This window comes from Phodopus roborovskii, unplaced genomic scaffold, assembly GCF_943737965.1.
Source record: "Phodopus roborovskii unplaced genomic scaffold, PHOROB, whole genome shotgun sequence".
NCBI lineage: Eukaryota > Metazoa > Chordata > Mammalia > Rodentia > Cricetidae > Phodopus > Phodopus roborovskii.
In genome coordinates, this window is record NW_026125281.1 from 33,264,454 (window position 1) to 33,281,008 (window position 16,555).

The 16,555-nt window shown below is 40.5% G+C and overlaps 1 protein-coding gene across 1 annotated transcript in view; it reads left to right on the forward strand.

The window, feature by feature from the left end:
• Positions 1–16,555, forward strand: part of LOC127233096 (mucin-16-like) — a 138,815-nt gene that overhangs the window by 82,704 nt on the left and 39,556 nt on the right. The window contains 11 exon segments of the mRNA XM_051199507.1: positions 176–348; positions 638–694; positions 3,041–3,165; positions 4,760–4,827; positions 6,662–6,834; positions 9,843–9,967; positions 10,068–10,135; positions 11,233–11,405; positions 12,119–12,154; positions 13,766–13,890; positions 13,984–14,051. Of these exon segments, the coding sequence (XP_051055464.1) occupies positions 176–348; positions 638–694; positions 3,041–3,165; positions 4,760–4,827; positions 6,662–6,834; positions 9,843–9,967; positions 10,068–10,135; positions 11,233–11,405; positions 12,119–12,154; positions 13,766–13,890; positions 13,984–14,051 (1,191 nt within the window).

Consider the following 16,555-nt stretch of genomic DNA (forward strand, 5'->3'; position numbering starts at 1 on the left):
AAGGTAACTACCAGAAGTCAGTACATTCAGAGAGTATATACTTGTTTTTTCATCTATATACCAGATTGCTTCATTTCTTTCGGCTCTACCCAGGTTTGTTGCAAACACATCTGGATCCCTCCCTAGGTAATCAAATTATTTAATGTCAATCACCTTCCTTGCCTGCCCTTCCCAGGCCTGAGGACAGTGGAGCAGCCACAGGAGTAGATGCCATCTGTATCTACCACCCCAACACTTCTAATCAAGAACTGGACAGAGAGCATGTGTACTGGGAGCTGAAAAGACTGAACGATGGCAGCATGCAGCTAGGGCCCTACACCCTGGACCACAACAGTCTCTATGTCAATGGTGAGCTATATTTCAGAGTCATACTCCTCTCCTCACATGTCTCTACTTTCTCCATCCCACCCCATTTTGACGTTTTTTTCACTGTCTATGTAGGCTATACACAGCAGATTCTGGCCACCACCCACAGGAGTGAGTATCTTGATTTATAAGTAAGCCCATGAGTCTGAATCTCTATTCGATGCCTATAACACACCTTCATGTAGAGATGAACATGGAAAGTGTGATTCTCCTGTATCTCCTATTACATAAAATCTCCAATCAAAAAACTTAAATTGTTTTTACTTTTCAGCGTCAGTGGTGGCTACTGTTTCTGAAGGCATGCCAAAAACTTCCTCCATTCCTACAGGTAAGAATGTCCCTCTGAGTACAAGCTGATCCTACATTCAAAACAGCTGGACAAAACAGCCCTACAGACTACAGCCAGCATATCTGAATCTTCTTCGAATCCCCCAAGACTGTGCCCCTTACCAGCAGGAAGTAGTTTGGAAAGAATGACGCCCAAATTCCCAAATATTGTGTATAAATGTTTGTTTTCATTTAATTGGACTGTTATATAAAATTAAATAAAATTTAAAAAAATAAAAAAGAAAAAGAAAAGTGAATTGCATCATACAATAAATCAGGTATGCATATATATATATATATATATATATATATATATATATATATATAAAGAATGTCCCTCTGTTTAGACTTTCCAACTCATTTGAAAGATCAGTAGAGGCATAGGTGAAAATCCCAAATGATCCCAAATGGATCTCACAGCATTTTCCCAAGTCACTGAGGAATCTTTGAACACCAGACAAGGCCCTAGCACCCTTCATCCTAAAACATCCCCTAGAACCTGTTTCTCAATCTTATTGGTCCTTAAACACATCATCATCCAACACCCCTGACAATAGTACATTCTATCAGGGCTATTGGTTGAGGGTATTTATTTAATCTGTAATTGCTAATGTGAAAGGATCCAGCACATTAAACAATCCAGGCTATAGTTTATCAACTAATCAATGAGTTTCTTTTAGTAACTAGTTTTTGGCACTGAACCTTAAGTCCTCAGTGTAAAGGTGTATCTACCTTCCTGAGTGCAAAAGTATACTCATATGTCGTTAGCAGAATTTTAAAGGTTTGATTTGTCCAAAATCTATGAACCAGGCATTTCTGGCGTTCCTGCATTTTCCCCCAACTATTCTACAATATTTTCTCTGTGAAAACTGCAATGTACAAGATTATCAACTCATGATTTTGTCAATCCCCTGGTTTAACCCACTAGATCAAAACACCAAGGGTTGTGTGTGTGTGTGTGTGTGTGTGTGTGTGTGTGTGTGTGTGTGTGTCTATGTGTGTGTGTTTTTGTGTGTGTGTGTTTGCCTGTGTTTCTGTGTGTGTCTTTATGCGTGTGTCTGTGTCTCTGTGTGTGCATGCACATGTGCACACAAACATGCTTGTGTGTACTTACACTGTGAAAGCCAGAGATTAGTTTCTGTTGTTTTTCTCAGGTTTCATCTTAGAAATACAGTTCTGACTGGCGGTTCAATAAGTATTCTATTTGTTACTTTAGCGTGAGGACCAGAGTTTTGGTTTCCAGAACCCACATAAAACCTGGATGAGCATAGCAACCTGTTTGTAACCCTACAAGAGACTAGGACATGAAATCTCTGGATAGCCAGACTAACAGAAAGGACAAGCTCTGTGTTCCCTTTGAGAGATCTTGACTCAATATATAATAAAATAAGATACCTGACATTAGCCTTGGCTCTCACAAGCATGTACATGCACTTGTACACCACACATATTCAGAATGTATTTGAACACACATACAGATATGCATACTTCACACATGCATATGTCAAAACAAAAAAATTCTATAGCTTTAAAAATATTTTTTTCTTATCAGAGCCCTCTACCTTAATGTCTTAATCTGAGCTGAAAATTAACCCTGCTTGGAGAAATTAGCCCTGTACCCTAGTCATCTAAGGTCTTCTGTGATGGACATGGCCAGTGAGCAAACATGGAAGTGGTGATTGGATAATGCTCTATACAGTTGCCGTGTTGTTGCATGAAGGGAATCAACAGAAAAAAGAGATAATTAATCCAAAACAGTAATAGAGATGTATGCCATCTACCAGTAGCCACACAACTTTACCACCACTCCAGAGACCATTACCTGTTAATACCTCCTCAGACAGGGATGGGCTAGATGAGCCTCTCCTCCATCCATGTTAGAACTTCTCTAGGTAAGAGTAGCTATGAGTTTAAGTGCAGCAGCCATGTGGTATTCTGAAGACAATATCCCACATGGCTCTTCCCCATCCTTCTCCCACATTCTTTCCTCCTCCTATTGTGGTAATCCCTAACCTTTTCAGGGATGATATAGGTGTTCTGTTCATATCTAAACACTAACAGTCATTCTCAGAACCCTGACTAGTAAAGAGTCCCTGCAGTAACTGCTGTCTGCTCCAAAATATGCTCTCTTACCAAGCGCAAAAGCACATTGATATTGCTATTTTAATTGTCTTGCATTTTATTACTATTATTGGTATCATTCAAAATATTTTTTTTAATTCTGGTAGAGATGTCATGAACTATTTCCCTAGTTGTGAATACACCCAATGATATGAATATAGACTGTCCTAAACACAATCTTGTACCAGTATGACTCAGAACTCAACCTCTCCTAATTTTATTGTAGCCTCAAGCTCTGCTCTGCTGCTGCTCACTCTTAACTTCACTATCACCAACCTACCCTACACGAAGGACATGTGGGACCCAGGATACGCCAAGTTCAACAAAGTAGAGAAAGTCCTGCAGCTCCTGGTGAGACCCTTCCCCATACCCCTTGATTCACCTACCTTGGGTCTTTGCTCACTCCATCCATACTTGCCACCTCTTGCCCCAGTCAACCACTAAAGCCTCATCCACTTTTTTTTCTTGTTCTATTTATCATCAGTCACATACATTCCCCATGTTACACTCATTGGTGTCTGCCTACCTTTTGTCTCACCTACTTAAGTCTCACCTGTTTCCTCCAGTCACACCACTCCCTTGCCTGGTTCACTGGTACCCATTCACCCACTCCATTCCTGTCTTCTTGCCACAGTCACGGATGCCTCTTCAACCATACCCCTCCTTTCTCTCACTCTAGCCGTGGTTGTTTAGCCCACTCACTACATCCACGTCCCTGTTTATTTCACCAACATTTGCTCACTCAGATTGCTTTCATAATATTTATTGGTTCTCTACCTACGTTTCCCAGTCCTACTCATCTCTTCTTGCCATGCCTACAGATTATCTCCACCCACTACCCGCTTACCCAGCTCATTCACTAAAGTCCTACCCACCTCTCTATCTTGTTCTGCCATTTGTTTTTACTCATATTTCTCCTCTGACCCTCCATGGTGCCCTACCCATCTCTTTCAGCCCAACCTACTTCTCTTGTCTTTCCTTCTGGTGACCTGCCTACCTCCCTTACCCTATCCCCTGTTTTCCCATCCACTCAGCCCTACCATCACCTTCTTCTGTCCATGCTCACTCACTAGGGTCCCACCCACAACCCCTCTTGCCTCGCCTATTGATATTCACTCATTCTGGTACCCACCGTCCTGTTCCAGGTCCTCCATCTCTCTCTTACCAAACCCACTTACTGCTTGTCCATGAAGTCAAAGCTTTCTCACTTCCCTTTTCCTACCCCTTCATCAAAGCTCCACTAAAACCCCCATATTGCCACACTTACTGGTACATACCACATTTGTCTTGTTATACTTTGCCCCACCCACTTGTTTCAGCTTAGACCACCTCTTGCTTCACAAACTTATAACACACCCAATCTATCTCTGCCTATCTCCCTTGCCTTTATCATTGGTGGGTACATACCCACAGCCCTTGCACACTACACACAGTTGTTGTGCTCACCTGCCCCAGACATACCAATGTCTTGTTTCCCCCACTAAAGTCCCCAAGCCCACATCTAACACTGCTTCACTTGCTCCTCTTGTCCTTTGCTCTGACATCTGCCCACATCTCTCATATGATATCTCATATGACTGGGCCCACCCATCCCAACCCTTCCTATTTTTTTGTTGCTACATCCACTAGCATCTCTTCCACCTCTCTTATCCCCACTTATCCCTCTCTTGCCACAGACATTGAGGTCCTACCAACTCTCTTTAGTCCTGTCTGCCTTCCACTTGCCCAGCCTTTCCACTAAAACCCTGTCTACTTACCTTTATTTCCCTGCTGCTGATCAACATCTCTACTGCCTCTCTCACCCATCAAGTCTCATCCATATCCCTACTTGCCTCACCTACTATTTCCCCAGTCTACCCCTTCTTGCAACACACTTATTTCACGCCCTCTCCCCTTTTCCCTAAACAGACTGTATATTTAATTGTACCCTCTCTCTTCTTCACAGCTCAAACCTTTGCTTCAAAATACCAGTGTTGGCCTACTCTATTCTGGTTGCAGATTGACCTCACTCAGGTGAGACTTATAGAGAAGACCAGCCAGGGAGGCACAGTGAAGTTTCTACACATCCTTCTCTATAGTCAGGTCTTCCTTTTGGTCTTGGCCCTTTTACAGGACCTGGGTTATGCCAGATTCTATCCTTTCTTGTTCTTCTGAACTTCAATCTCCCATGTACTTTGTATTACTTTCTGTCACATAAACATACAAAACCCAAACCAAAGAAAACAAAACCAAACAAATATCCCAGAAATAATCAACTTACAAAGAGAAAGCACTTTTTGTTTGCTTGATATTTGTTGTTGTTGTTTTAAAAACAACCAGGCTTACAAAACTTTAGTGTGTGTTGGAGAATGACCCTGAACTTATGATTCTCTTATCTTTACCTCTTGAGTGCTGGTATTACTGGTGTGTACTATCAGACTCAGTGTATATGGTGATAGAATAATGGCACCCAGAGTCTCATGAACACTACATCAGCACTCTACAACTGAGCTACATCAAAAAACTAAAAGTTTAATTTTGATCAGAGTTTTAGAGGCGCCTTTATCCACAATCAGAAAGATCATCACTTTTGGTTCATGGAGGGGCAATAGAGCAAATTTGCCCATATCTAGACAAAAAATAAAAGTGAGAAAGAGTAATAAGCTGGAGTTTCCTTGAAGACACACCACACAATGATCTAAAGAGCTCTCACTCAGCTTCAACAATCCCCCGATTCTCAATAGCTCCACCCTAGAGATCACACCTGTGCAGTGTGAACATCTGGGGGATATTTAAGATTTGTAGTACAGGCTTTCCTAAAAATTCATTTGGGTGTTCTTTTGATGCTACTTTGATGCCCTTAATTGAAGACCAATCCTCCTCTAATTGTGAAATTGATCCTCTTTAACTAAGCATACAGTTTTAGAAAGGATGTACATGGCTGCTGATGGAGGAAGTGGATACCTGCTTAATTAGGCCAATCATCCCAACTCAACCCACAGCCCAGAACAGTATTTGTGACTAATATGGCAAAGCTGCTGGAAATTATGAATGAATCTCTTTCATAAGGGGCATACCCCTAGCCTTTACAAAAGATATTCTACAGTCTTAAAATACATTCCAAGACACATTCAACTGTTCCTGATGGTTCACACACAACAAGCAGTTAGTATATGCCAATGAGCCACTGCCCCTAGTTGAAAAACTATTGACAATCAATCAATTCTAGGGGAGTTCAGTTTTCTTCCATAAGATTGGACAGCTGCATACCCATGAGTACATCAGCAACAACACATATTGACCTCAGTGGAGTATAGAAAAAAAGAGGATATGAAATTGGGAGAGGATAGAGGGAGGGGTATATTTGGAAGAACTTGAGGAAAGAGTGTAAGGTATGATCAAAACACATTGCATGCATTATGAAATTCTCAAAGAATTAATAAAAATAATATGAATACAAAAAGTATTCTATCTTACCTAGTAGCCATCAACTGCTAATAGTTCCACAGGAATGGGTAAGACCCTCATATATGCTAGAAGTTTTGCTGACTTGATTCTTCTCTTGTGCAAGTAAACATAGCTGCTGTGAGTTCATGAGTATAGTAGCCATGTATTTTAAAGCACTCATTCCCAACTTCTAGTTGTTACTTTCTTATTGCTTTCACTTTTTCAGTGTTGTCCAAGCCTTGATCATAAAAAAAGCTATTAAAGGTTTATAATTTAGGGCTGAATACTCACAGTCTGTTATTCTTTGTTAAACCTGGCCTCCTGCCTCTGTACCAGACCTCTTATTCCTGATGGCTTCTTCCTTTGTCACTCCAGTAATTTTCAAGACCATTTATGATTACCATTTTTACTCTCTCCACAGTCCCAGGAGGAATGGAGAAGCCACTGGAGTGGATATAGTTTGCACCTATCACCCTGACCACATAGGTCATGACCTGGCCAGAGAGCAACTGTACTTGGAGCTGAGCAAGCTGACCTATGGTGTCACTCAGCTGGGCCCCTACACTTTGGATCAGGACAGCCTCTATGTTAATGGTGAGGAATGAGTATTGGCCATTTTTCTTTTGATGCAACAAAACACCTCAGCAACACAATTTAAGGAGAGAAGCTTAACTTTGTCTCAGAGTCTGAGGAAAGATACAGTGTTTTATGCCACAGAGGGCATGGGCAGAGACAGGAATGCTGGCCTTCATTTACTTTCTCCTTTTTATTCACTTCATGGCCTAAAGCTGTGGAGTGCTACTACCCATATTCGGTGAGCATCTTCCCTACTCAGTTAAACTCATCTGGAAATGCTTTCACAGACATGTCCAGGTGTATCTCATATGTTACTCCAAATCCCATCAAACTGACAGCCAAGATTAAGCCTTTACAGGCTGCTCACCTTTAATGCTGCTCAGGAAGCCACACATACTCCTTTTCTTTTTTCTACTTGACCCTTCTTCTTTTATTCCTCTAGCTATGCAGCTTATATCCACCAAATCTTAGTCACTACCTCCAGCAGTGAATAAGATGAGGTTTCAGGTGTCTGTTAAGGTTGAAATTTTGTACCATAATCAACCCAGACATTATAAATGGAGGAGCTCATGAGCCTACTTGTCTCTATAGCTCACCCTCACCCAATGTCCAGCCTTGAGTGAGCAGAGATATGCTTCCTGCAGTTGACCCAGATATAGACACTTCCTCTCTGAAAAAAAATATAGAAAAATAGAGTTCCCAACAAACTGTTTAGGATACTTTCTCCCTAGCTTTTACACTAGGAGCTCCTACTTCAGCATAAAAGTTCATGTTTGAATGTGGGTCTCTTCTTTCTATCTGGGTGTGCTCTGTGGCTAAAGGTATGCTGCAAACACAGTCTGAAGTAAAATTGGAAATAACATCTTTATAAAGACAGACTTTGAAACTAGTAATTTAAGATGTTCTGCAACAGATAGACCTGTTCATGCCAAAAATTGTCTTTTTGTTGACAATCTTTCTCTTTCCTCATCACCTTTCCATGTCTCTACAGGTTATACGCATCCAGGCTCAGGTACAATCCTTAACAGTGAGTATTGCAGACCTCTACATAGCCCTGGTTGCCTCCCTTCTCAAATATGGAAGTCTGGATGAGTAAACACACCTTAAATATGTGTCACATAGGGATTAGGTTTCAAGAAGCCCAATAAAATTACCATTTCATTTCTCACCTTAGGTTTTTTGTTGTTATTTTTGTTTTATCTCAGCACCTGTGACTACTACATCCATCCAAGCTTCCTCTCTGGCTCCATCCCCTACAACCAATTTCACAGGTAGGGAGGGATACATGTTCTTAATTAGTACCAGTAAGGTAAGCAAACCATTCTTCTCTCAATCCCCATCTACCTTTTCAGTTATAACATTATTTTACATTATTCAGTCTGGTTACTTGAGATCCAAATTATGATCCCAGTCAGTACCACAAACAAGTTCCTAAGCATTGGTCTACACACTTCCTAGATACCAGTCAAGTCTCTTTGACATCCAACTTACTTTTTTTGTTGTTACTGTGATAAAACATTCTGATCCAATCAACTCAAGGAAGGAAGGAATAAAGGAAGGACAGATTTATTTTTATCTCTTTAAGGTACAATCCATCATAGAGTTAAAGCAGCAAGAGAATGAAGGGGTTGTTCACATCATATTCACAATTGGAATACAAGATCATGAATACATGTTAGTGCTCCAATACCCTTTTTCCATTTTATGCATTACAGGGTACCCCACCAGGAAAAGTCCTGTTCATAGTTAAAATATATTTTCTCACATCAATTTATATAATCAAGATGATCTCCCACAGGTATGCTAAGTCCATCTCCCCAGTGACGCTTTTAATTTATCATCAACAGTAACTGTCACAATCACTCATCCTGAAGATATAATTGTCTTCCAAATATAACAATTCTTCTCATAATTACAAGGGCAGAGGTAGGATACTGACTTTCACCCCATATCCAACTGTCACCAAATCTCATCTCTTGTTCCTTTGGGAGCACTCTTGAATCTTTTCTTTCTCTGTATCTATATCATTTAGACTCTATTGAGGCCAGCATATTTTTCCTAGAAAAACTGTAGCAGCATCTATTATGACTTCCTAGCATCTTCTACATAGTAGCTATAGCATTTTTATTTTGTGTTTATGTCTATTGAATGCCTTTCTTTTTTATTTAATTTTTTTCCATTTTACACACCAACCCCAGTGTCCCCTTCCTCTTCTCCCCCCAATCCACCCCAAAATCAGCCACATATACTTCTCATAGGGGCCAAGGCTTCCCTTGGGGAGTCAACAAAATCTGGCATACCAAATTGAAGTATGACCAACCCCTCTCCCACCCTAAATCAAGCCTGAGCAAGGCATCCCATCACAGAATCAAGAAGCCAGTTCATGCATCCAGGGTATAGAATTCCTTGCCTATAAATAACATTTGAGTGACTTCATTTGTTCTTTGAGTCACATCCAAAGCTTTGTGTTATTTAACCACTGCTTCTCTGGAATAAGCTCAAAGGATCTTGCAAATCTCACACCTGTACTCCCCTCTGGCCATTGTGAAGTAATATTAAGTTCCAGTAATTCACCATGCTCTCTTATCCTGCATGCCTTTACTCAGGCTATCTGGAGTAGTCTCCCTACTGATTAGATTCTAGAAACTCATAGCTATACTGTTTGTCACAACTGAAATAATGCTCTCTCCAAACAGCTTTTTAAAGTCATTGGTTGTGTCACTCATGATTTTCCTAGTGCCCTTTTACTAGCTTCTCTCGAAGTATAATAGTGGAAACTTCCCTGGCTTCTACATTAGGTGGCACTTCCCTATTCATCTTTGGACCTAAAGAGTTTATCACAGAAGATTTCACACACTAATCATTCCTAGATGCATGAAGAAAAGTTCCAATTCTAATGTTTTAATAGGTCCAGAATATCCCTTGCTTCAAACCCTATTAGACCAACAATGTCACATAGTATTTTTAGCACCCTTGGTCATTACCAGTTCTAAATCTGGACATCTCTATTTTCCTCACTGCTGCAGGCAATGATACCATTATAGTACCCATCACACTCAACTTCACCATCACCAACTTGCACTATACAGAGGAGATGGGACATCCAGGTTCTTTGAAGTTTAACTCCACTAAGTGGATCTTACATTATTGGGTAAGTCCTTCCAAAAACTGCACCAACTCTAACCCTATGTTACAATTCCCTGGCAAGGCCCTCTCTATAGTTTTCCTAATGCTTTTTTTTTTTTCATCAGTTTGACACCTTACTCAATAAGACCAGCATTGCCCCACAGTACTCTGGATGTAGATTGGCTTCACTCAGGTGAGACTGCAGAGGGAGTAAACTGTTGTAAAACAGCAGATATCATGCACTTATAAAATTTCTTTCTAGCATAACACTTTCTTCCTGCCCAGATAGAGTGTAGATTGAGCAATTAGTAACTTACTAATAGGAATTGTTTAATGTTGAAAATTCAAGTGATAGTCTATTTAAAACAGGGGTTTTCTTAGAAGAACTGGGTATTCTGTTTACAGTATAAGTAAAATATTTTATGAAGGGTTAGGGAGATAGATCATTTTGTAGAATGCTTCCCATAGAAACATGAAAAAGTGAACCTAACTCCCAGAGTCCACATAAAAAAGCTAGTTGTGGTGGACAACATTTGTAATCACAGCACTGGCAAATAAGAGAAACCCTGATTGAACAATATGAGAGACCCAGAAGTGACAGGCAGATGACGAAGCTCACTAATCAGTCAGCCTAGCCTAACTGGAAAGCCTCGGGTTCCAATAAATGACCCTATCTTAGGACAATAAGAAAGAATATTAAAAATAATGCAGAATGCAGGGCTGACAAGATGACTTACTAGGTAAAAGCATTTTCAATGCAAACTTGATGACGAATTTGATTCCCAGAACCAATATAAAATTCAGATTTGGTAGCATGCATTAGTAATCCTAATACTCCTATAATGAGGTGAGAATCAGACAGAGAGGAATGCCCCAGCCAGGTCCTGGAATATGCAGTACAGCAGAAACAAGAGAGAGCCTGATTCAACAATGTGAGAAAGCTGACTCCTGCAAGCTGTCCACACACTCAACATTTCTTGCTTGAGCCTAATCATACACATTGTGTGTTTGTGCAACTGTCACATGTGCACATGTGTGTGCAAATACATGAGCACACATGCGCAAGCATGCACACACACACACACACACACACACACACACACACACACACAAAAATGATTTATGATAACAGTATCCAGAGACTCAGAGGAGACAATGAGGACCCACTTTTAAACTTTGTAACTGTCCCATTCATGATCTTCAGCCTTCTCCCTTCTACCCCTTTCTTTCAATGCTCCAGAGGCTCATGAACTGACCTCACTGTTCCAAACTCTCATGTCTTTCTTCCAGGTCTGACAACCATAGAGCAGCCACAGGGGTGGACATCATCTGCACTTTTCACTCTGATCCCATGAGTCCAGTGTTAGACCAAGATCAGTTATTTTGGGAGTTGAGCCATGAGACCCATGGCATCACCCGTCTGGGCCCCTACACCCTGGACCAGAACAGTCTCTACATTAATGGTGAATTCCAACATTTAAGCCATGATCTCTCTCCCACTTAGAATCTTATGTTTTGCTAAAGTACTGATCAATTCATACTTCTATCTAAAATGAATATTGTCCATTTTTCCTTCCTTTTGTGTGTTGATTCTCTCTTTATTGTGATGGTTCAAAACCACCCTGGGGAACTGGACAGAATGCCTGCTTTGAATGAATAGGGATGTTGGTCCCATTAGCATTCCAGTTTTATATCTCAGAACCACTTGTCAGTTGTTTGGCTAAGAGCAAGTATAAAACTGTAGGTATCTGGTTGATGGACCTGAAATAGCAGCCACACCCCTTTGGGTGTGGCTTCAGGATGGCAGGAGCAGAAAGAGGGGTGCTTGAGGCATGGCTTTCCTTTAATTCCTGTTGGGTCAGCAGATCCAGTAGGAAGAGCAGGGGAATTCTCTGGTGGTTCTTTGGGTTTTTTTCTATATAATTGCCTCCAATAAGCACCCAGTTATTATTTAGCTTGGATCTAGTGATATAATTACACCCTTGCCTCCATAAAGCATTCACAGAGACAATAACTAGCTCTAGCCACCTTCAGTCTCATTGCCTAGTTAGCTGTATCCTCATGAACATTTGTTTCCTGCCTTTGTCTCTGCTTTTGCCCCAAAGACTACATGTTCTCCTTTTCCCTTGATCCTGGATATTCATCCATAAGTCCCTCACATTTTCTTTCTGTTCAGGTGACCATTTTGGAGGTGCAGCCCCAACTACCACCAGTAAGTATTTCTGTCTGTCATTGCCTAGGTTCTGCATCCACTTTCAGGGACCCCAGAAATAGTATTTTTTCCCAAAGAGTTTGTTCAGTCTTTGGTTGGATTTTATAGTCATCTCCTACTAGATTTCACTTCCCTAGCCAAAGAATTTAACCCATAGATGCTACTGGAGAACCTTGTAAACATACACAATACATGTTACTTGGAAGAATGAAGAAAAGATGGTCTTAATAACTTAAGAGTTATAGAATATCCCCTGTTTCAGACACTGTTAGTCTCTCAGTGTTTTTGTGGTTAGGTCTGGGAAGAGCTTTTGCTCACTGCTTTATTCCAGGTTGGGAGCTTGCTTCTCTCTTTAACAGCTACTCAGTGTTCTATGATGGTACCCATCACTCTCAACTTCACCACCACCAACATCTCCCCACCACCTCAATGAAAGACACAATACCCTCCTCCCCTGGCTCCTTAGGAGAGGAAGCCGTCTCCTACCACATTGGTCCTTTCATGGGTTCCATTTTAAGTCTCCTACAATCCTGTCCTTAAGAAATAAACTGAGGCACAATAACACTTTCTTTTAAATAATTTATTTCATCAAGTCATAATTTATGAAATGAGAAGACCCAAATCAAAGTTGGTTCAGATCTTCCAAAGAAAGACCATGGGGGTGTAATTACAGACAAATTCTGAACAAAACTAGGAAAGTACTTAGTTATATTCAAGTATGTATTATAGAGTTCTTATTTGAATGGCTCTAAATCTTGTTGAATAGGTTACTGGTAACTTTTATTTTGACTGAGATGCTTTCTTTTCTTCTTTTTTTCTTTTCCATCTTTTTATCTTTTTATTTCTCTCGTCTTATCTCTCAGACTTTCTGTACCTCTTTTACACTGGTGTTGATACTAAGATGAAGGGAGAAAAGAAGACGGAGGACAAGAGATTGGGGGCAAGGAGACATGGAGGGTGCTTGGAAGAGGTTAACAGAGGGAACAGGAAAAGGGAAAAAGGGAGGATGTGGGACAGAGGGGAGAGAAAAGGGGAGATGGCAAGTGGAACAGAAGTAGCCAGAAAGGAAGTGTAGGAAAGAAATAAATGAGAGAGAAAAGGACAAATAGGACAGAAGAGGGAATCTAGAAAAAAGGAGGAGGAATGGGCAGAGAAAAAGGGATGAGTGTAACAAGAAGAGACAAAGAAGAGAGGTAAAGGAAGAGAGAAAATGTAGGTGGCTAAGAGGGGAAGGAGAGAATAGGAAAGGAGAAAGGGAAGGGAGAAGCATGGGGGGAAGAGATGGAGCAGAGGGAGAGTAAAAGGACAAACAGACATTAGGTAGCATCAATCCTGCTTGAGTATGTAATATTATCCTTTCCCCTCACAAAGCAAATGTCCTGTGGTTATACTGAACTTACTCATGTGGAAGGTGGGAGGGTAGCAATGGTCTATCAGGAGTCCTCACATCAAGGGTACCCTTAGCTGATACCTGCAGTTGCCTCCATTAACAAATCACCCTTAAATTAACCCAGAGTCATAAAATGAGCCCTTGAAAGACTCACTATAATGTCTTCATCCTCATCTACCTGCCATATCAGCTTTTAGCTTTATCTCTTTCTACCTGCACAGCTGGGGAAGTTAATGAAGAGATGTTCACAGTGAACTTCACCATCAACAACCTGCGTTACTCAGCTGACATGGGCCAAGTTGGCTCCCCCAAGTTCAATATCACAGATACACTCATGCAGCACCTGGTAAGCTGCCTGCTTCCCCTCAGGCACTTCTATTTCCTCTCCTAAGTGGGATGCCTGTCTCTAACCAACTCTGGCTCACTTCTTTCTCTACAGCTCCGCCCTTTGTTTCAGAGAAGCAGCCTTGGCCCCCTATACACAGGCTGTAGAGTAGCCACTCTAAGGTGAGACACATTTTCCACTTATAGCTCCCCTCTCCTCCTCAACAACCCATTATCCAATTTGAAAAGGCTTAGAGTTGTGGTGATAGGGAGACCTCAGACCTAGTTATATTTTTGTTTTGTCTTTTAATTTTTTTAGGATAATTTAATATTTCATAGCAACAGGGTACTTGTCAATAATCCCTCAGTACTGGGGTGGTGGCATGGCTTAGAATCCACCAGTTAATGGACTTGGGGATGGCCTGGCTGTAGATCACCTACCAAGAATGCACAAGATCCTAGTTTTGATGCCAGAATCACAAAAATATTAAATTATTGTAAAACAAAAACAAAACATAAGACTGGGTATAATAACACACATCTTTAATCCCAGAATTTTGGAGGCAGAGACAGACAGGCAGATTTCTTTGAGTTCAAGGCCAGCCTGGACTTTGTAGTGAGCTCCAGAATGGCCTATGATGCACAGTGAAACACTGTTTCAAAAACAAAAATAACAAACAAACAAAAAGCAAACCAAAACTTAAAATGGACTGGCTGGCTGACTAGCGAGCTCCTGTCTGAGTGCTTAGATTTCTACTGGGTTGCCTCATCAAGCCTTGATTTGAGGGTTGTGTTTACTGTTATTGCATTTTTGTTATGCTGTATTTGGTGGATATCCTTGGGAGGATTTTTTTTTCTGAAGGAAAATAGAGGGGTGATGAATCTGAATGAGAAGGGAGGGGGAACTAAAAGTTGTGAAGGGAGTGGTCAGGATGTATTGTATGATAGAAAAATAAATAAAAACAAGAAGAAAAAACTCAGGTTATCTTGCTTTAAGAGCAAGCATTATTACCCACCAAGTCATTTCTTCTTCCCTTATTTCTTTTTAATTGTAGATATATAACTATATTTTTCACAAAAATTTACCATCTATATTAGTCAGCTTCAGATTACATTAATGAACCATCTAATAAAATTAACTTAAGAAAGAAAAGAGTATTTGGTTTATGTTCTGGACGGTTTGATCAAGAAATGGGACAGGACTACATCATTAGGCCTCTAGCATGTGGTAAAAGAAGGAAAATCACATTAAAGCTAGGAAACAAAACTGAATGAGTGTTGGAGTCCAGTGCTAAACATTAAGGGCATCCTCCAATGCCCTAAGGATGAACTATGAGGTCTTACCTTCTAATGACTCACAATACCTCCTTATCACAGGAGCCTGAAACAAAGCTTTTAACACATAGACCTTTGAGGAACAACTGTTCATCCATATTGAGTCTTTTTAAGGATTTCAAAGTGAACAGTAAAGTGCTACTAAATATCTTTACATTGTTGTATGATCATCACTACTATCAATCTCTGAAACTTTATCTTCCCAAACTGAAACTCTGTTCCAAGTAAACATGACTATTCACCCACACATGCAGACCCCTTCTACCTACCATTCTTCTTTTCATCATAAAATATTCATCTTAGGTGGATGGTTCATTAAATTTAGCACAGTGTCCTCAAAGTTTATCTGTGTTGTGATATGTAAGAATTCCATTTTTTTCTAGTATCAAGTAATGTTATGTGCACTTTCCCACCAGCCTGTCCCACGGCCATGTCAGTCCCAAAATAACACACAGAGACACTGTATTAGTTATGAAACTGTTGGCCACTGGCTATGTTTTTTATTGGCTAGTTCTGTCTTAAATATTAACTCATTTCTATCAGTCTAAGTATTTTCACATGGTCTTATCTTATCAGAGAAAGGGTCCAGACCTCTTACTCCTCTTGGTCCTACATTTTGACTCCCCTCTACTACATCTCCCAGAATCCTCCTTGTCTTCTAGTCCTGCCTATTTTGTCTTCCTATTTGCCAACAGTGCTTTATTCATTAACCAATAAGAGAAGCATATTTACAGAATGACATCTCCCATCAAAGTAATGTTTCACCTGTATGTAAATGTCATGTTTTGTTTATCTGTTGAATATGACCTTGAGTTTTGCATGAGGACAGGCAAATGTGCCAGGTTCAGGACTTTTAATATGACAGGAAAAAACAAAATTGTCTAATCCCTGCCTTTATGGGTGCTGTATTCTGAAAGAAACTGGGACAGATAACACACGATTCCCTAGGGGGTGGCCAGTGCTATAATGGGAGAAGGATGAGATTCTGCGAGGTTTAGAAAAGCCTGCTGGCTTGGTCCTAAAACACTGAAGGAGAAATAGAAATAAAAAAGATGAGAAAGAAGTAGATGGGAAAAAGGAGAAGAAATAAGGGAAAAGAGGAAAGAGGAGAGAGGGATAATGTATGATAGTATTAGCAGGGATATTTGAATGAACATCTACTCACTCCAAAGAAGGAAATGATGACACATCAAAGTCACTGTATCACCAAAGTACAACTCAGTGAACCAACGAGATTACTGGGATATTTATAGGCTTGAGTTTGAGTGATTACTTATCGGAACACGGACAACTCTTGGGCAGTGACATTACTGCAAGCCCAGCCCAATATAGACAAAAACCTCATGAAAGAT